The sequence below is a fragment of the Erpetoichthys calabaricus genome, chromosome 7 (genome assembly GCF_900747795.2).
Source record: "Erpetoichthys calabaricus chromosome 7, fErpCal1.3, whole genome shotgun sequence".
Classification (NCBI taxonomy): domain Eukaryota; kingdom Metazoa; phylum Chordata; class Cladistia; order Polypteriformes; family Polypteridae; genus Erpetoichthys; species Erpetoichthys calabaricus.
The window spans coordinates 111,618,259-111,640,444 of record NC_041400.2 but is presented as its reverse complement, the minus strand read 5'-3'; the positions used below and the strand labels follow the sequence as shown (position 1 = coordinate 111,640,444).

The 22,186-nt window shown below is 37.7% G+C and overlaps 1 protein-coding gene across 1 annotated transcript in view; it reads left to right on the top strand.

Annotated features, from left to right (window-relative positions):
• Positions 1–22,186, top strand: part of hsd17b4 (hydroxysteroid (17-beta) dehydrogenase 4) — a 228,134-nt gene that overhangs the window by 53,900 nt on the left and 152,048 nt on the right. Inside the window, exon 11 of the mRNA XM_051929986.1 lies at positions 7,084–7,212. Within this exon, the coding sequence (XP_051785946.1) occupies positions 7,084–7,212 (129 nt within the window). The remainder of the gene's footprint in view (positions 1–7,083; positions 7,213–22,186) is intronic.

The following is a 22,186-nucleotide window of genomic DNA, read 5'->3' as shown; positions in this document are numbered from 1 at the left end:
ATATAAAATCCACGATAGAGTGAAGGCGCGAAAGTCGAAGCGCGATATAGCGAGGGATTACTGTAATGGTGATTGAATGTCAATGACTTCACTTCACCTTGAGTTCAGTGAAATCCAACATCAGCAGCTATACCTCTGTGATGTCATGCTGGTCTTGCAAAGTATCAAAGTATCATGGGGTTTTGTCTAAGCTGGCTGCACAGCAAATTGACAGGAGAACTTTTGTCGAACAAGGTCACCAATGAATGCAGTCGATTTGCTGCAAAAAACACTTTGATGAAGTTTACCAATCAATACAACAGTATACTTCACATTAGAAACCCAAACACAGTTTATTTCCACAGCTATGCCTTCTTTTCTCCTAGATGTGATAAGATGTACATGACTATATGCGTCTGTCTTATATATAAATTAAAGCACTACGAGTCTATACCTACTTCACAGAGGAAACATCTGAGTTTTTTATTATAATAATCAGCAAGTATTTTATTTGAATGATTATTCGTTTTTAAAAAGTCTTATTCAAATGCAAAAACTGACATTCTAATTAATAAGAATGTTTATTGTTTGTTTCACCTAGTGCTAATTTTTGCATAATGTTACTCTAGAAATGTCATGAAATATTGCTGTGTTTTACAGATTTGCTTTTGCAGATTTCCATTGTTTCCTTAAGCACGCCTCTAAACAACAACACCAACATTTATTTATATAGCACATTTTCATACAAATAATGTAGCTCAAAGTGCTTTACATGATGAAGAAAGAGGAAAAAAAAGACAAAATAAGAATTAAAATAAGAGAACACTAATTAACATTGAATAAAAGTAAGGTCCGATGGCCAGGGAGGACAGAAAAAACAAAAAAAACTCCACTGGAGAAAAATAAAATTTGTAGGGGTTCCAGGCCATGAGACCGCCCAGCCCCCTCTAGGCATTCTACCTAACATAAATGACCTCAATCAGTCTTCATTGTATTCAGGGTTCTCATGGAAGGACTTGATGATGACGGTCATGTGGACTTCTGGGGCCTCATGTATAACGCCGTGTGTAGAATTCACATTATAACATGGCGTTCAGACAAAAGCAGAAATGTGCTTACGCACAAAAAAATCCAGATGCATAAATCTATGTGTACGCCAACTTCCACGTTCTTCCGCTACATAAATCCCGGTCAGCGTGAAAAGTAACGCATGTGCACGCGCCTGCTGTCCCGCCTCAGCTCCTCCCAGAATTATGCCTCTTTGAATATGCAAATCATTATAAATAGCCCTTAAGCACAGCCTTCTGTGAAAAGACAATGGCAAAAGCACGGGGAAAAATAGAAGAATTTCAGCGAATACCAAGTGGAGGCAAGGAAAAACTTACTATTTGTTGGTTTTAACAGTGGTATAAACAACAAAAGGAAGTTGATCGAGTGACGTAACGTGTCGGAGAAACTCGAAAGCTCAAGTTCACAAAGTCGCACAGTGTCCAAAATAATAAAGAAGTTGTCACATATCGATGTCGCTGTGAAAAGGCAAGTTGTAGCCCACCATCTCAGTGTTATATGAAAGCTTATTAAGGTATGGAGAAAAAAAAATAGGCACAGTGGGGAAAAAAGCACGAAATGTCAACTTTAATCTCGAAATTTCCACTTTAATCATGTAGTTTATTTTGTCATTAAAGTAGAACATCATAAACTTCATCTTAAAATAGTTTAATTTACTAGTTTACTAGTAACTAAAGTAGCACGTTAAATGCTTTGTCTTGTATTTGATCTATGTGCTCTATGTGTGTGAATCACTACGTGCTTCTGGGCTTTCTCTTCCTCCGACAGGACACAGAATCCATTACATTCGTCATATTACACCTCTCTGAATAATTAAAATACTGAGATGTATACGTGATATCATTTCATGTTATTAAATATGGGAACACAGTGGCGCAGTGATTGTTCCTGCCTCACGCAAGATGCTTGCTGCGTGCGTGACCTTTGATGAAGTAATTTATTGCAGCAGTACTGTCTCTTTCAAACGTACTAACCCCCAATTCCTGTCCTTACCTTTCTTTCTCCAAATACCCAATCGCCATACAATCAGCTCCATAATAGACATTAAACCATCTGTAAGCTTAGAACGCCGATTCTTCAAAACTTTCAAGGAACATTGAAATATCTTTGTAGTATGTGTTTAATTATCCATCCATCCATTTTCCAACCCGCTGAATCCGAACACAGGGTCATGGGGGTCTGCTGGAGCCAATCCCAGCCAACACAGGGCACAAGGTAGGAACCAATCCTGGGCAGGTGCCAACCCACCACAGGACACACACCCACACACCAAGCACACACTAGGACTGTGGGAGGAAACCGGAGCGCCTGGAGGAAACCCAAGCAGACACAGGGAGAACATGCAAACTCCACGCAGGGAGGACCCGGGAAGCGAACCCAGATCTCCCAACTGCCATCCATCTATCCATCCAGTGTTGCGCCAGCACCAGCAAGAATACCGAGCGAGGCAGGAACAATCCATGAACGGAGCGCCAGATCCTTGCAATCGCAGCGACACTGTGACCTCACATGTTTAATTATTAACAATATAGATTATTTAAATGAAGTTAAAGTTTTATCTGTATAATATAATAAAACATATTTTGCTTCATTTCATCTTAAAAATGATATCTTCATCATATGTAAATATGTGTTTTATAAAGTGGCTCAGGTTGTGCAATATTATACTGTAACTGTATTGCAAGTGAGATAATTGTCTTATAAGTACAAACCGTTCTACAAGGAGCGCTTGATGGACTGATTGAGTCCGTTTATAGTTCTTGGGATGAAACTGTTTCTGAACCGCTAGGTCCGTACAGGAAAGGCTTTGAAGCATTTGTCGTGTGAGAGCAGTTCAATAGCCAGCATGGCTGAGGCAGCGTGTGCTTGATGCTGTATACCGATAATTCTCTTTCTAGTCAACTGCTGTAGATTTGTGATTCCCCACTTGGATATAGTGATATAAATACTCCGAGTGGTTTAGTGAGCGTAATATGGAAAAAGATGATCCGCTGTGGCAACCCCTAACAGGAGCAGCTGAAAGAAGAAGAAGAAGGTGCAGTGAGAGTAACAACGCTAAAGCAGCTGTGGTATTTGGAATAGTTTGACCATTCTGTGGACCATTATATTGTTACGGGTTAATTACAATCAGATGCCTTAAACTAATAAACAATATTCAGTTAGTTTCAGTGTATATGATAAAGCCGCGTCAGGGATGTGGATCTAAAAAAGAAAGGGTAACCACACAGGAACAGTAGCACTGCTTTGACGCTGGGTGCCGCCAGTTTGCAAAACCGAGCGGAGAACTTGCGTACGCTAGGGTTGGAGCTACCGTGAAAATGTGTGTGGCTTTACACCAAGTTTAGGTTTTATACATCGCGATTTAAGCGTGAAAACATTCGTACGCAACATTTTTGTGCGTACGCACCGTTTATACATGAGGCCCCTGGTCTTTAATCTATCCATCCATTATCCAACCCGCTATATCCTAACTACAGGGTCATGGGGGGTCTGCTGGAGCCAATCCCAGCCAACACAAGGCGCAAGGCAGGAAACAAACCCTGGGCAGGGCACCAGCCCACCGCAGGGCACACACACACACACCAAGCACACAGTAGCGACAATTTAGGATCGCAAATGCACCTACCCTGCATGTCTTTGGACTGTGGGAGGAAACCGGAGCACCCAGAGGAAACCCACGCAGACGCCAGGAGAACATGCAAACTCCACGCAGGGAGGACCTGGGAAGCGAACCCGGGTTTCCTAACCACGAGGCAGCAGCGCTACCCACTGCACCACCGTGCTGCCCCCAGTCTTTAATCCATCAATGTAAAAGTACTTCTCCATTACTTTAAAACTGTTGCTCAACTCCTGAGCCCCTTAAAGTTCACTTCTCAATTCAGAGATCCCTGACTTGCTGCTATAGTTAAGCAACCATCTCAGAAGGCCAAAGTAGATTTATTTTCTCAATAATAACAATGGAAAATATCTGACATATTTATGATTTTACTTTTATTATTATAGTGGCTTTAAAATCACTATCATAAAAAACATTTTCAGTGATAGCAATGCTCATTTAGATCCCTCGGCCAGCCTTAGCTTTAGTTTTATGTGCAGTCCACTTATCTATTCTCTTCTGCACACCCTATTAAACCACCTAAGCTTCTTGTACCTTGTATTACATTTTGTCTTATATTGTGCGTTAATATAGTATTTTTATATAACACTCAAGCCAATTTTACAGATTTTTTTTAAAATAAATTATAATAATAAATAAATAAATGATAAAATAAATGAGAATAAAATAAATGATAAATAATTATAAAATAGAGGAAATACTTAATGATAATACTTATAATAATCCATCCATTATCAAACCCGCTATATCCTAACTACAGGGTCACGGGGGTCTGCTGGAGCCAATCCCAGCCAACACAGGGCGCAACGCAGGAATCAAACTCCGGGCAGGGCGCCAGCCCACCGCAGCTTATGATAATTATAATGCAATATTGTTTCTCCTTTCTCTCAGATCATGTCACATTATGCACACAGAGAATACCTTTTTTGTGAAGGGCTGCTTTGTTTTGAAGTGTCACATTTGTCTTAGTCTTTAAAGAGTAAAGAGTCATAGTAACTTCATGCTTTACAAATGTACTTTGAAAAAGCATAAAAATATTTTTATTATTTTTGTAAAAGCACACAAAGTACAAACCTAGAATTTTTAACCTAAATATATTTCAATATTCACATTTTTTATTTTAAACATTTAAACCTTAATTTTTGGCTAATTTGACAGAGTAAGAAGCTGTTTGTCACTAATGTAATGTAGACTGACACTTGTGAAACATAAAGTACTAATTTTTCTAAAAAAAAAAAAAAAATAAAATAATGCCTTTTATGCAACAGTGAGAAAACCGGGTGATTTGTAAGAGCCAGTAGGTAGTGATTTTTGTTTTTGAAGTCGTTAAAGGTGAGGCAGTTAAATAAATAAGTGAAATTTAGCATAAGAGATATCTTTTTAAATTTAGCACTGCATTTTTTTATGGTTGATTGGTCAGGAAAATAATGCTTTTTCATGTCAAAATTTTAAAAACGTTTGTTACGCATACTTTTTGTTTGAGGTATATAGACATATTTTATTATCTTTGTTATGACTGATATTTTTTTATTTGTACAACTGCAGTTCCTTTGCTTAAAATGTTCTGGTTTTAAACAAATTTACACTTGAAGTAATATTTTTTGTTTGTTTCCATTGAATAAAAAGGAAGCAGTTTGGTCATGTTATGTTCTTTTTATGTTCTTTTTAGATCAACATCCAAAATGAACTGCATTGATACAAATACAGTAGCCCTTAGAAACTGATAAAGAAAAAAAATATTGGATTGGTAACAGTAACAACATGCAAAAACAAATTTTAGAGCAAAGGATTAAAATGTTAATCAAACAAAATTAAAAGATGTATGGGGAAAAGATCAAGAGGTGGTTTAATGATAACAATTCAAAGCAGGTTTGGAAAGGCCTACAGACAATCACAGGACTGGGTTCTAAAAAGAGTGTGAAGCAGTTGACAAAGGCCAGAAGCTTTTAGCAGATGAACTTAATAACTTTTTTTGTTTTTTACCAGATTTGAAACAAGCGATTTCAGCACCCAAATTGCAGAAGTAAAGGAGATGCTTTATAAAAACACCAATAATTTTGCTGTGATAGGGTTCAGTTTATCTAAAGTGGAGAAAGGTTTGCTGCGGGTTACAATAAACAGGGCAGTGGGGCCAGACTGCATATCAGGTCAGCTCTGAAAGTCCTACTTTATGCAGCTCTCTGGTTTTTCATTTGCTTTTTAACCAGTCTCTGACCTGTGTCATTGTACCTAAGCTGTGGAAACAGTCATTACCCCAGTTTCTAAGGTTTCCAGGCCAAGCTGTCTGAATGACTACAGACCAGTGGCACTCACCTCTACATCAAATCTATACTTTTCTTGATCAGCCTGGTACATATGTCAGAGCTGTATTTCTGGATTTTTCTTCAACATTCAGTACCATACAGCCTCACATACTGATTGGAAAACTGAATAGTATGAATGTAAACACATTTATCACATTATAGATTCAAGACTTTCTTTTAAATCATTCACAAACAGTCAAGGTGCCTGGTGTAGTGGTCTAACAAACCAAAATTTAAAAAGCTCCAGCAGCTAAAGTTATTGGGACTGATGTAGATGATCTTGCAAGTGTGTGTCAGAGGACAATGCTAAAGAAACTTGAAAAATTCTGAACTGACAACAAACATCCATTATATGTAGAACTTAACTTCAGTATATCAGGAAGGATAGTTACTTTGAAAACCTACCCAAATCGCTCTAGAAATTCCTTTCTTCCTAGTGCCATACATATTTTTAATAAGGAATATCTGAGAAAATAATTAAGGTTTTATATGTATCCTGTAACAATTTTTTGTAAATATGTATTATCAAACTGCCTTACCTTAACCTGTTGTGTGTTTGTTTGTTTTGTTTCATTTCTTTCTGTCTTGTTGTAAGATGCAACTGAGAAGGCAAATTTAATGTTTTCTTGTGTAAACATGACTAAATAAAGCAACCTTGAGCCTTGTATTGCCAGATTGGCCAGTATTTTACTGTTATTATTGCAAAAAGAAAAAAGTGATATTGTACAATCTGTAGCAAAAACATGGTGTATTTCATACCTTATATACTGTGTATATATACAGATATACTTGTATTAATTTTGCTATGTTTGTTATTAATATCTGAAACACACATTTACAGCTTCCTCCTCTAGTCTAACTCATTACATTTTTTATTTTGTGGTTATGAGCAAATGTTTTAATGGACATGCATAATTTTAAGGAAGTTACAACTATTTATTGAGATTTAGTTTTGAATTGTATTATTATCAAAATTATGTAGTTTTGACAATATTTTTCATGTAAATTATTAAAAGTTACTGACAATTGAATGGGAATGTATATATTAAATTTTGTGAGCATTTTATAGGAAAAAATGCTTTTTAAAAAACACTTTTTCTATTTTGTTTTCTTTAGTACGTTGGGAGCGAACACAGGGACGTATTGTAAGAAAGAAAAATGAACCAATGACTCCAGAGGCTGTTCGAGAAAAATGGGAAGAAATTTGTGACTTCAAAAATGCAGTTAAACCCCAAAACATACAAGGTAAAAATGAAAAACTTTTATTCCTTTACAATATCTTTTTTTTGTGTTAGATGTTTTAACTGAAACAATAAACAAAATGGTTTATTTTGGTATTTCAGAAAGTTGAGTAAAGACTGTTTTTGTGGGTTTTTTTTTCTTTTAATGCCCTTAGATTCTCAGTGAATGTTTTTAGATAGCTGTGCAGGTTAAATGCAGGTTAATTGTTCTTAAGTCAAGTTTGGTAAATTTTTTTGTGTAATGAACATATGAAAAGCATTGCACGTAGGGGATGAAATATTTGACTTGAACTATTCAAGAGATTAGGCTTGTGCCTTCATAAGACAAAGTTCTGTTATTAAAGAGAGTAGTATCCCCTCACTGTTTCATTATTACATACATAGCTCTTTTTTATGCAAGACATAAGAATAAAAACCACTAATACTTCAATTAGTAATGACCCTATAAATCATTCATAATAAGTAAAAATAAGTGACTCATGAAAATCTGTCACTTAAGGAATTTATTCTACTTATACTATCTATTTAGATGCCCCCATCTCTACCCAATGATGTCACTATATGAAACAGTAGCATTATGGTAAAGTATCTTGGAAAATAGACCTCACTATTCTTCTGCTTTGATTTAAAGACTGCAGAAATTAAACAAAATGTGACTAACAAATAGTAAAGCAATAGGACCAGCACTTTCCTGTGCTTGGCCCCTATCTGTTATTTGTAAAATCATTTTGTTAATCTCTAAATATTATTTTACCTTATTATATCATCCTGTTTGGCCTATACAAACAATTAATTAAAGCATTCAGAAGTAATTACAGTGATCCCTCGCTATATCGCGCTTCGTCTTTCGCGGCTTCACTCCATCGCGGATTTTAAATGTAAGCATATGTGAATATATATCGCGGATTTTTCACTGCTTCGCGGATGTCTGCGGTCTACAGTACGTGTGCTTCCTCAGTTGATTTGCCCATTTGAATTGAAACAAGGGACGCATTTGAATTGAAACAAGGGACGCTATTGGCGGATGGCTGAGAAGCTACCCAATCATGCGGTTAAGTTCCTGTGTGCTGCTGATTGGCTCAGCGACGGAGCGTTGCATTAACCAGGAAGTCTAATCTCACTCATTCAACATTAACGTGCACAAGCGCCAACAGAAGATGCAAATGATTGCAGAAAAGGTAAAAGTTTTGGATATGTTGAAGGAAGGAAACAGCTACACCGCTGCAGGACACCATTACAGCATAAATGAGTCCACGATTCTTTTTATTTAAAAAGGAGGAATAGCATATAAGATCTACGGCCGCAGTGTCTTTTAACTAGGGCGCAAAATGAGTTGCAAGTGGACGTTGTAAGGCAGTAGCCTGGATGGAATCTGCTTTAGGAATTTGGATTGAAGAGTGATGGAAGAAGAACAACGGCGGTGCTAAACAGCCGCCTGAAGAGGCTCCTTTAGAAGAGCTGTAACGCTATCCTTTGTTGTGCAGTAAAATTAAACTCATCGTTATCGGACAAGTCGTCGTGTCATTGTTGGTGAGTAACCATAATTAATTATTTACGTACAGTACTTATTACATGTACATAGTTTAGTGTCACTGTACACACATTTTACTGTATACAATTTTTCTTGCATTGTACGTATTTATTGATGGTGGCCTGTCTGTCGTAATGGCTGTAACATATGTGATATCAGAGACTCTCGATATCTTTAAAATAATATTTAGGTTTTACTGTGTGTAAACTGTGTTTACATACATAATTTCAACGAGTCTTACCTAATATCTAAGAGAATACAAAGGGTTTATGCTATATAATTGTGCGTGAAATGTTTATAATAGTGTGGGAGAGTTTATAAGGGCTTAAAATATATAAAAATAACCATATAAACATATGGTTTCTACTTAGCGGATTTTCTTATTTCGCGGGTGGCTCTGGAACGCAACCCCCGCGATGGAGGAGGGATTACTGTATTGTGATATGTGAAAATTTCATTCAAATCAGTATAATTCAATTCACAGTGAAATGCACAACTAATTGGGCCCATTCTGTAAAGGTCAAATGTGAATATATAATTTAAAAAATAAAAACCATTAAACTTTTGAATTAACAATTTTGTTACCCACTGTATTTTGACTTTCACAATTAATTTTGCTTTCTAAATTTGTGCAATAATTTGAGGAGTTTATATCTGTTTTCATTGATAATGTGTAACTTGATGTGAGATTATTTACATTAGTCTTAGAAGCGTGAGTTTACTCTATGACAGCTGTGGAGTGTTGGGTGGTGGTTTGGGAGCTGTATCCCTCAAAGTTATTAAAAAGATGGATTGATGGATGAATTGAGAAGAAAGAGAAAGAAAGAGAGAGAGACAGAGACAGAGAGAGAACTGTTCTTGCTTTTTTCAAACAACAACAACCATCCCCAATACACACAAGAATTATCACAAAAAAGAAAAAAAAACCTCCTCACCTGGCCAAAGAAGAGACAGCTATACAATATACAGTATATGCATTAGAAGATCCAGTGCATTTCTGTGACACAATTTTAAAAAGGTACAATTCTGGGAAGAGTTATGGAAAAAATATTAAAGAAATATACTGTATCATCACCAGTAGTGTGCATAGAGCACATCATTACTCCAAACCAGGAAGTAAAGTAACTCACATTTACAGGTTGTGCTCCTCCAGCACATCAGCACTAGCATGAGCAGGACCCCTTCTTTTACCATTTAGACTTTGATTTACTCCTGGAGGCTTTATGAGGGGTTTCCTCCTGCTTTATATTAACCTTTTGGTTCCCTTTGTCTTGTTAATTTCTTGTTTGCTTCGCATCCTTTCAAATGATATACTGTATAACTAATACTGGGTGTCCCGTGTTTTGGTTGAGTGATTGCTTTGTGTAGTTAAGTCCTGCTTCTCACTGGTTTTGTTTCCTTTTCCTTTGTTTAGTTACATCATATACATTAGTAATAATTTTTATTGTTTTATTTATATGGTCATTGCCTATTCCTACCATCCAGATTGTTTATGCTGGTTAGACATCTTACTTGTGAATGTACTTTTGGTTAGAATAATTGTTGAGCAGGCTCTACTTTTTTGCAGGCTATATATATATATATACACACAGTTGTATAAATACAAGGCCAACAGAGGTGAAACCATTCATACTTGCGATCAAAGGCCATAGGAAAACAATAGGGTAATAATGTTTTACAAATTAACAAAACCAGCAATAATAATAAATCTTTCATTATTATTATTATTATTTCACAGGTCTTGTATGTTTTCTGACTCTTGGAGGGCCACATAAGGATTGTTTTGATCAACATTCCACATAGCTAATTCTTATGTATTTGACCCATTTCCCCTTCCAGTGTTTCTCATCCTTTATGATCACATGAGCCAGTTCTGCTTTTTTTTTATTCATTGACAGTACACTAGCAGTAATTGCAAATTGCCCTTTTTTGGGAAACAAGCATGATCAGGGGTGTCTCTTGGTGAAACAAGCTCATTTAGAAATGGGGAAACATACCATGCATCACTGCTGATTACTTAGGCATCTCACCACGACCCACTTGCTAACCAACGACAGCAACCTGTGACCCAAATGTGGGTTGTAACCCAGTGGTTGAGAAACAGTGTCTTACACAGGCCCTGCATGGTGACACTGAGACTCAAAGATCAGTTTGTCCTACTCCATACAAGCAGCTGAAATGTTCATACTGGTGACCAACACCAGACCAACAGAGCCTCAATTGTATTGACCCGTACACTTTGTTACCAACATATAGCCACATGGCTGGTCCCAAATGGAGCCGTAAGTCAGCACATGACTGTGTACATATATATTTTCTTCTTCTTCTTTTTCTATTGTCTGCACCCGTTTGGGGTCGCCACAGCGGATCATCTTTGTCCATATCTTCTAGTACTCTGCATCTTGCTCTGTCACACCCACCAAACTTTTCCCTTTTCCTCCTGCCTGGTAACTTTATCCTTAGCATCCTTCTCCCAATATACCCAGCATCTCTCCTCTGCACATGTCCAAACCAATGCAATCTTGCCTCTCTGGCTTTCTAACCAATCCGCACCCTATAATGTACTTGTTCCTTATCCTGTCCATCCTCGTCACACCCAATGCAAATCTTATCATTTTTAACTCTGCCACCTTCAGCTCTCTCTCCTGTTATTTATCCTGTCAGTGCCACTGTCTCCAACCCATATAGTATAGCTGATCTCATTATTGTCTTGTAGACTTTCCCTTTCACTCTTGCTGGTACCCGTCTGTCACAAATCACTCCTGACACTCTTCTCCACCCACTCCACCCTGCATGCATTAATCTTGTCTGTCAGTCTGTCCAACACCATTGCAAATAAGAAAGGACCCAGAGCCAATCCTTGATGTAATCCCACCATCACCTTAAATGCATCTGTCACTCCTACCGCAAAACTCACCACTGTCTCACTTTCCTTGTACATATCCTGCACCACTCTTGCACACATCTCTGCCACTCCTGAGTTGAGTTCCTTATAAAATACCACAACTCCTCACTAGGCACCCTGTCATATGCTTTCTCTAAGTCCACAAAGACACAGTGCAACTCCTTTTGACCTTTTCTATACTTCTCCATGAACACCCTCAGAACAGACATTGCATCTGTAGTGCTCTTTCCTGGCATGAAACCGTACTGCTGCTTACTAATCATCACCTCCTTCTAAACCTAGCTTCCATAACTTCATGCTGTGGCTAATCAATTTTATTCTTCTGTAGTTACTACAGTTCTGCACATCACCCTCATTCTTAAAAATCGGTACCAGTACACTTCTTCTCCACTCCTCAGGCATTCTCTCACTTTCCAAAAATGTATTAAATCTTCTTCTTTCGGCTGCTCCCGTTAGGGGTTGCCACAGCGGATCGTCCAAAATTGTTGACCGCATATTGATTTGGCAAAATTTTATACCGGATGCCCTTCCTGACGTAACCCTCCCCATTTATCTGGGCTTGGGACCAGCACGAAGAAATACAGTGGTTTGTGCATCCCCTGTATAATCTTGTTAAAAACGCCACTGCCAACTGTCCTAAACACCTCCGTGCTTCCACTGTTATGTCATGTGGACAAACAGCCTTCCCATTCTTCATCCTCTTCATAGCTGTCTTGACTTCCTCCTTGCTAATCCATTGCACTTCCTAGTTCACAACATCCACATCATCCAACCTTCTCTCTCTTTCTCCCTTTCTGTCCACTCATCGACCTCTCAGAATACTCTTTCCTCTGCTCACTCTGTCTCCTAGCTTGTGAGTACTCTTCCATCATTATCCTTTTTCACCCTAACTGGCTGCTTATCTTTCCCAGCTCGGTCCTTCTGTCTAGCCAGTTGGTGCAGGTCCTTTTCCCCCCTCTTTAAGGAGTACTCTCCATGGCAATTCATTCCATGCACAAGCACATTTGTCCACATGTAACCCCACAAAGTCTAGTCATTTGACTAGTGTGATTGCTCTGTGCTGGACAACTGTACCATGCCCTGGCCTGCTTGGAGGAGGTGGGCCCGAGCATGGTTTAGTACCAATCAGGAACAGTATGATCTCTAAACGTGTCTTGAGTATGGAAAACAGACATGACATCACTGATGCGACAAGTCAGGTAGTTTCATTCAATACCATTTGAGTTAAAAACAGGTTTTTATTCTCCTTTTACAAATGAATGTGAATTATAGTTGGCAAGTATAGCTACAAATTCCTCTCTTAGCATCATTTTTCACCGTAAAAATCTTCTCTATCGGGCAGCATGATTAACACCAAAACACTGTGCTGCACACTCAATAAATCTTTAAGAGGGTAGAGCGTTATCCCACTCTACATGACTCCAAAACAACCACAAAATAAATAAAATCATTTTGACTTGTATGCTGTTACTCCGTGTTTGTTTTGGCTTTACACAAAGTCACATGGTCATAACAAAAGTGTACGCAGGCCCAGGGGAGCAGGGATGGGGGACAATTGCGCTTGGGTACGGTATGAAAAAAAATGTGCCTACTGTCAGTAGTGTCCAGCCTCTCATACAAGTTATCATATGCCTTATCTTTAGCTTTCACCACCTCTCTCTTCACCTTATGCCTTTTTACCTTGTACTCCTGTCTACATACTTTATCTCACTCATTATCCCACTTCTTCTTCACAAACCTCTTCCTGTGTGTGTGTGTATATATATATATATATATATATATATATATATATATATATATATATATATATATATATATACACACACAGTTAGGTCCAAAAATATTTGGACAGAGACAACTTTTTTCTAATTTTGGTTCCGTACATTACCACAATGAATTTTAAATGAAACAACTCAGATGCAGTTGAAGTCCAGATTTTCAGCTTTAATTCAGTGGGGTGAACAAAACGATTGCATAAAAATGTGAGGCAACTAAAGCATTTTTTTAACACAATCCCTTCATTTCAGGGGTTCAAAAGTAATTGGACAATTGACTCAAAAGGCTATTTCATGGGCAGGTGTGGGCAAGTTCGTCGTTATGTCATTATCAATTAAGCAGATAAAAGGTCTGGAGTTGATTTGAGGTATGGTGCTTGCATGTGGAAGATTTTGCTGTGAACAGACAACATGTGGTCAAAGGAGCTCTCCATACAGGTTAAAGAAGTCATCCTTAAGCTGCAAAAACATAAAAAACCCATCCGAGAAATTGCTACAATATTACGAGTGGCAAAATCTACAGTTTGGTACATCCTGAGAAAGAAAGCAAGCACTGGTGAACTCAGCAACGCAAAAAGACCTGGGGCCTCATGTATAAACGGTGCATACGCACAGAAATGTTGTGTATGAACGTTTCCACGCTCAAATCGCGATGTATAAAACCTAAACTTGCGGCAAGTAAAGCTACGCACATTTCCACGGTACCTCATACCCTGGTGTACGCAATTTCTTCGCTCGGTTTTGCAGACTGGCGGCACACAGCGTCAAAGCAGTGCTACTGTTCCTGTGTGGTCACCCTTTCTTTCTTAGATCCACATTCTTGACGCGGCTTTATAAATACACTGAAACTAACTGCATATTGTTTATTAGTGTAATACATCTGATTGTAATTAACCTGCAGCAATATAATGGTCCAGGGAATAGCCATAGTATTCCAAATACCATAACTGCTTTAGCGTTGTTACTCTCACTGCATCTTCTTCTTCTTTCAGCTGCTCCCATTAAGGGTTGCCACAGCAGATCATCTTTTTCCATATTACTCTCACTGCACCACTCAGAGTATTTATATCACTGTATCTGAGTGGGGAATCACAGCAGCAGCTGATTGGAAAGAGAAATATCGGTATACAGCATAAAGCAGACGCTGCCTCAGCCACGGCAAATGCTTCAGAGACTTTCCTGTACGGACTTCGCGGTTTAGAAAAAGTTTCATCCCAAGAACTATAAACGCACTCAATCAGTCCATCAAGTGCTCCTTGTAGAACTGTTTGTACTTATAAGTACAATTACCTCACTGTAAACTTGCACTACAGTTATAATATTGCATAACCTACGCCACTTTATAAAGCGCGCATTTACATATGATGACGATATCATTTTTAAGATGAAATGCAGCAAAATATGTTGATTATATTATACAGATAAAACTTTAACTTCATTTAAATAATCTGTATTGTTAATAATTAAACATGTGAGGACACGGTGCTGTAGCGCTAGCTAGTTCAGGGATTGTTGTATTCTTGCTGGTGCTGACGCGACACTGGAAGGATAGACGGATAGAATAATTAAACATGTACTATGAAGATATTTTAGTGTTCCTTAAAAGTTTTGAAGAATCTGTGTTCTAAGCTTACAAATGACTTCACATCTATTACAGAGCTGATTGTGTGGCGATTGGGTATTTGGAGAAAGAAAAGTAAGGACAGGAATTGGAGGTTAGTACGTTTGAAAGAGACAGTACTTCTGTAATAAATTATTTCATCGAAGGTCGCGCATGCCGCAGCAAGCCTCTTGCGTGAGAAATGAACAAGCACTGCGCCACCGTGTTCCCATGTTTAATAACGTGCTTTCATTCCTATCATCACGAAAAAGATATCATGTATACATCTCAGTATTTTAATTATTCAGAGAGCTGTAATATCACGAATGTAATGGATTATGTGTCCTGTCGGAGAAAGAGAAAGCCCGATTAAGAAGCAGGTAGTGATTCACACACATAGAGCACATAGAATATCAAACACAGAACAAAGCATTTAACGTGCTACGGTATTTGAGAAACTAGTAAAATAAACGATTTTAAGATGAAGTTTATGATGTTCTACTTTAATGGCAAAATAAACTACGTGATTAAAGTGGAAATTTCGAGATTAAAGTTGACATTTCGTGCTTTTTTCCCACTGTGTGCCTATTTTTTTGTCTGTACCCTAATAAGCTTTCATATGACATTCAGACGGTGGGCTACAACTCGCCTTTTCATGGCGACTTTGATATGTGACTTCTTTTTTATTTCGGGAACTTTGTGAACTTGAGCTTTCGAGTTTCTCTGACACTCTGTCACTCGATCAACTTCCTTTTGTTGATTATACCACTTTTTAAACTAACAAATAGTACGTTTTTCCTTTGCCTCCACTTGGTATTCGCTGAAATTCTTATATTTTCCCCCGTGCTTTTCCCATTGTCTTTTCACAGAAGGCTATTTATATTGATTTGCATATTCAAAGAGACGTAATTCTGGGAGGACTTGGGGCGGGACAGCAGGCGTGTGCACATGCGTTACTTTTCACGCTGATCGGTATTTATGTAGCGGAAGAACGTGGAAGTTTGTGTACATACTTGTGCTTACGTCATGTTATAGTGTGAGTTCTACGCACGGCGTTATACATGAGGCCCCTGGACGTCCATGGAAGACAACAGTGGTGGATGATCGCAGAATCATTTCCATGGTGAAGAGAAACCCCTTCACAACAGCCAACCAAGTGAACAACACTCTCCAGGGGGTAGGCGTATCGATATCCAAGTCTACCATAAAGAGAAAACTGCATGAAAGTAAATACAGAGGGTGCACTGCAAGGTGCAAGCCACTCATAAGCCTCAAGAATAGAAAGGCTAGATTGGACTTTGCTAAAGAACATCTAAAAAAGCCAGCACAGTTCTGGATAAACATTCTTTGGACAGATGAAACCAAGATCAACCTCTACCAGAATGATGGCAAGAAAAAAGTATGGAGAAGGCATGGAACAGCTCATTATCCAAAGCATACCACATCATCTGTAAACCACGGTGGAGGCAGTGTGATGGCTAGGGCGTGCATGGCTGCCAGTGACACTGGGACACTAGTGTTTATTGATGATGTGACACAGGACAGAAGCAGCCGAATGAATTCTGAGGTGTTCAGAGACATACTGTCTGCTCAAATCCTTCTAAATGCAGTCAAATTGATTGGGCGCCGTTTCATGATACCGATGGACAATGACCCAAAACATACAGCCAAAGCAACCCAGGAGTTTATTAAAGCAAAGAAGTGGAAAATTCTTGAATGGCCAAGTCAGTCACCTGATCTTAACCCAATTGAGCATGCATTTCACTTGTTGAAGACTAAACTTTGGACAGAAAGGCCCACAGACAAACAGCAACTGAAAGCCGCTGCAGTAAAGGCCTGGCAGAGCATTAAAAAGGAAGAAACCCAGCATCTGGTGATGTCCATGAGTTCAAGACTTCAGGCTGTCATTGCCAGCAAAGGGTTTTCAACCAAGTATTAGAAATGAATATTTTATTTCCAGTTATTTAATTTGTCCAATTACTTTTGAGCCCCTGAAATGAAGGGATTGTGTTAAAGCAATGCTTTAGTTGCCTCACATTTTTATGCAATCGTTTTGTTCACCCAACTGAATTAAAGCTGAAAATCTGCACTTCAACTGCATCTGAGTTGTTTCATTTAAAATTCATTGTGGTAATGTACAGAACCAAAATTAGAAAGCCACTGCAGTAAAGGCCTGGCAGAGCATTAAAAAGGAAGAAACCCAGCATCTGGTAATGTCCATGAGTTCAAGACTTCAGGCTGTCATTGCCAGCAAAGGGTTTTCAACCAAGTATTAGAAATGAATATTTTATTTCCAGTTATTTAATTTGTCCAATTACTTTTGAGCCCCTGAAATGAAGGGATTGTGTTAAAGCAATGCTTTAGTTGCCTCACATTTTTATGCAATCGTTTTGTTCACCCCACTGAATTAAAGCTGAAAATCTGCACTTCAACTGCATCTGAGTTGTTTCATTTAAAATTCATTGTGGTAATGTACAGAACCAAAATTAGAAAAAAGTTGTCTCTGTCCAAATATTTATGGACCTAACTGTATATTTTAGACAAATTTGGATCGTGCAAAGGCTGTTCAGTTGTAGAAGGACACTAGGGAAATTAAAATCCTGCTTGGAAGCAACATTGCTTTCATAGCTCTCGATCATTGCTTTTACAGTATACAGCATAGTACATTCTCAGCATACCACTGGTTGTATGAATTAAATACTTTTTTTAGTACTTTAGTACTGCTTTTTAATTTAATTTTATTTATGTTTAATAAGATATGTTTTCTAGAATTTTGAAAGTAAAATTATAATGTCATATTGTTTGAATCATTTATTTGTCATTTTTAAAACATTGGAACCATTTGTGTTTAACTTTAAATAATGAAAGTTTTGATAATGGCATTGATAATTTGACTTAGTTTTTCATTTCTTTTTAAATCTCTTTTTACTTTTAGATTGATCAAATTTAGATACCTTGAATGGTAACGTACATATTTAATTAACAATTAAATTTCAGGATGTCATTCTGGTATGAAAGAATAATGTTTTTTGTAGAGTACATATTCCTGAAAATATGGCTGAGCTGTAGGCAGCAAAGTTTTTTGATAAAAGATGCTGACACTTTTGCCATTTTTAAGCATTTCCGTCTGTAGTCTGTCTTTTAAACTATTTAGTCTTCTCAAAAGATTTCACTACAGATGAGTGTTGGTAAAATGCAAAGCATATCTTGTTTTCCACAGATATTTAATGTAATTTCTGAAATTTCTTAAAAGTATACACTTATTGTTTGATATTTGTATTGTTTATGAACAATTAATGAGTTATCAAAACTACTCATTTCAACATTGTTTTTTTCCCTAAATTTCAAAACAAAGTACAGCATGGTTTGTAACTGATAGAAGTACTCATTGAAAATAGATCTAGTATGCTAAGTTTAAACCATTACAGTAGGTAGATCAGTGCAGTGACAGCTGTGATGGGCCTCTGGGTCTTTTGCAGTTTGTTGTGTGAGAGATGCTTTTGAGGCCTTGATTTAAGCAGATCATTTTTCATGTGCTTATTCATGCAAATAGGTCATAATGAAATGAAATGAAATGCATGTGTGATTTGAACATTGCATACATAATTAGCTCTGTTTACATTCAATAACACCTTTCATCATATCAGACGTCAGGTCCTGATGTGCATGTGTATTTTAGTTTAGTGTATTGGTCATTGTTATTAGACTTTCGTACAACAAAATTCTGATGACAACTTTCCATCTGCTGCAAAGAAAAAAATGGTAACAATAAAACGCTAAAATAAAATGTTATACAGGTTATAAGAAATGAAGAGCAGGTAATAAAGAAAAATAATGAAGAATGCAGCATGTATTCAATTACTATGTAGAAATTGGCATTAACTATGTACAGTTTAAATAAAATTAAACAGTATTTACAGTTTCAATATACATTGCCTAAGAATAAGTACCTTGCATATGTGATACATGTGAAGGTAATATGTGTCTATATTGTATATTTTATGTTTATATTATGCTTCTTATAAACTGGAGGAGTACTGGGTTTGGAGAGGTGTGATGGAAATCACAGCTCTAGGGAAAACTGTTTTTCAGGCGGTTAGTGCGTAATCTGATTGCCCTTGTTTATTTTTGCCTGTTTTATATATAACTAGCTATGTTACCCAACTTCACTCAGAAAATTTCCTATGCCAGTAGGCCTAAATTGTAGTGGCGTCAGTTAATCGGATGTATCAGAGGTATTGTGTAACTAATAAAGTACTTTCGTGTATGCTATATAAGTCATGGCCGAAATTATTGGCACCCCTGGAATTTTCCTTGAAAATGCACCATTTCTCCCAGAAGATTGTTGCGATTACAAATGTTTTGGTATACACATGTTTATTTCCTTTATGTGCATTGGAACAACACAAAAAAACAGAAAAAAAAAGCCAAATCTGACATCATTTCACACAAAACTCAAAAACCGGGCTGGACAAAATTATTGGCACCCTCTACTTAATATTTGGTTGCACGCCCTTTGGAAAAAATATCTGAAATCATGCGCTTCCTATAACCATCAACAAGTTGTTACACCTCTCAACTGGAATTTCCGACCACTCTTCTTTTGCAAACTGCTCAAGGTTTCTCAGATTTGAAGGGCGCCTTCTCCCAACAGCAATTTTGAGATCTCTCCATAAGTGTTCAATCGGATTTAGATCCGGACTCATTGCTGGCCACTTCAGAACTCTCCAGTGCTTTGTCTTCAAACATTTCTGAGTGCTTTTAGAGGTATGTTTGGGGTCATTGTCCTGCTGGAACACCCATGACCTCTGACGCAGACCCAGCTTTCTGACACTGGGCCCTACATTGCGCCCCAATATCTTTTGGTAGTCTTCAGATTCATGATGCCTTGCACACAGTCAAGCATCCAGTGCCATAGGCAACAAAACATCCCCAAAACATCTTAGAACCTCCACCATGTTTGACTGTAGGTACTGTGTTCTTTTCTTCATAGGCCTCATTCCGTTTTCTGTAAACAGTAGAATGATGAGCATTACCAAAAAGCTCTACCTTGGTCTCATCTGTCCACAAGACGTTCACCCAGAAGGATTTTGGCTTCTTCAAGTACATTTTGGCAAACTCCAGTCTGGCTTTTTTATGTTTCTGTGTCAGCAGTGGGGTCCTCCTGGCTCTCCTGCCATAGCGTTTCATTTCGTTCAGATGTCAATGGATAGTTGAGCTGACACTGTTGCACCCTGAGTCTGCAGAACAGCTTGAATATGTTTTGAAGTTGATTGAGGTTGTTTATCCACCATTCGGACTATCCTTCGTTGCAGTCTTTTATCAATTTTTCTCTTCCGTCCACGTCCAGGGAGATTAGCTGCAGTGCCATGTGTTGTGAACTTCTTGATTATGTTGCGCACAGTGGACAAAGGAACATGAAGATCTCTGGAGATGGACTTGTAGCCTTGAGATTGTTGATATTTTTCCACAGTTTTTGTTCTCAAGTCCTCGGACAATTCTCTGCTGTTCTTTCTGTTCTCCATGCTTAGTGTGGCACACTCAGACACACAACAGAAAGGTTGAGTCAACTTTTCTCCATTTTAACTGGCTTCAGGTGTGATTGCTATATTGCCAGCACCTGTTTCTTGCCTCAGGTGAGTTCAAACGAGTATCATATGCTTGAAATAAAACGATTTACCCACAGTTTTAAAAGGGTGCCAATAATTTTGTCCAGCCCATTTTTGGAGTTCTGTGTGACTTGGTATCAGATTTGGCTTTTTTTCTCTGTTTTTTTGTGTTCTTCCAATGCACATAAAGGAAATAGACATGTATATACCAAAACATTTGTAATTGCAATAATTTTCTGGGAGAAATGGTGCATTTTCTGGGAAAATTCCAGGGGTGCCGATAATTTCGGCCATGACTGTATATAGCATACAGGAAATATGGAGAGTACTTGTGTGTGTGCAATTTTTTGTTTTTTTAAACCATAAAAGCCAGAGGCTAATATTATTAGTTCACTGGTGTTCCTTACGCTAGAATATTATTGATACAATTGGCCATAAGTAAAACAGTCTTGCCACACAGATCAGTTCCTGCTTTTCCAATTGACTAGCCTTGATGGTTACTGGAGAACACAATTTTATAGGAAACTGTGTTTTTTTTAACTGAAACAAGTAATTAATAGGAATAATAGGATTTTAAGTATAAATATAGTTTTGCCCTGTTGCACAGCTTGTAAAAATGGTAGCTTCAATCAGATTTTAGTGTATTGCTTTGATCACTAGACTTGTACTGTTACAAAATTTTGGAAGGTTTAGGTCAGAAGCAGTATACACTGAATAATGGTTTACTTTAACTCATTACATACAGCATTAATATTTACAAAATGCACATTTACATGGCACATTCAATAAACTGAACATTTTAATAGTTGTTTTTACTGGTCAGGTCACAGGCACAATTACTAAAGATCCTTACACAGTGCTGCCAGTCAAGACTACTCTCAGTAACAAAGTAATCAAGTGTTGCAAATAGTTGATCAGTTGGTATTCAACAAAACAATACATCCTTGTGAAGTTGATTATCATGCTTATATCGGACATATGTGAACAGGTGAGCATCAGAGGTAACATCAGTCATCTCATCAAGCTGAACGGCAAAGTATGGGCTTTGCTGAATTTTACCAGTTACCTGGTTGATGACATCCTCGACTGTTCTATTAATTCGTCTTGCAGCTGTGTTGTTTGAGAGCAGTACTATGTGGAGCTGTCTTGCAGCAGATTCTACTAGTAGCACAGAGACTACCTCACTGACACACAGCAAGAAAAATTTCTTCCCAAATGTGTGGGATTTGCTGCTCTTCACAGTCTAGTGAGCAATGATAAATGAATTATACAGCTGTCTTTTGTTAACTGTCATCACAATTTAAAGCAGTTTTCTGTTCTTGTAAACCTTTTTGTTTTCTCTAAAAGAAATCCATTGGTTTTGCATGCACTACTCTATGTTTGGTTTGCAACTGCCGTTGTAGTTTATTTGGCTTTAAGCTCTCATTAGCTAGATCTTTACCACAAATGACATGTTGTGGTGTTGGGTCATTTTCATGTCTCATCTTGACTGCTGTACCTCTGCTGTATCTCTGGAATATCTGTCAGTATGACATAAAGACATATTTCGTGTTTATGT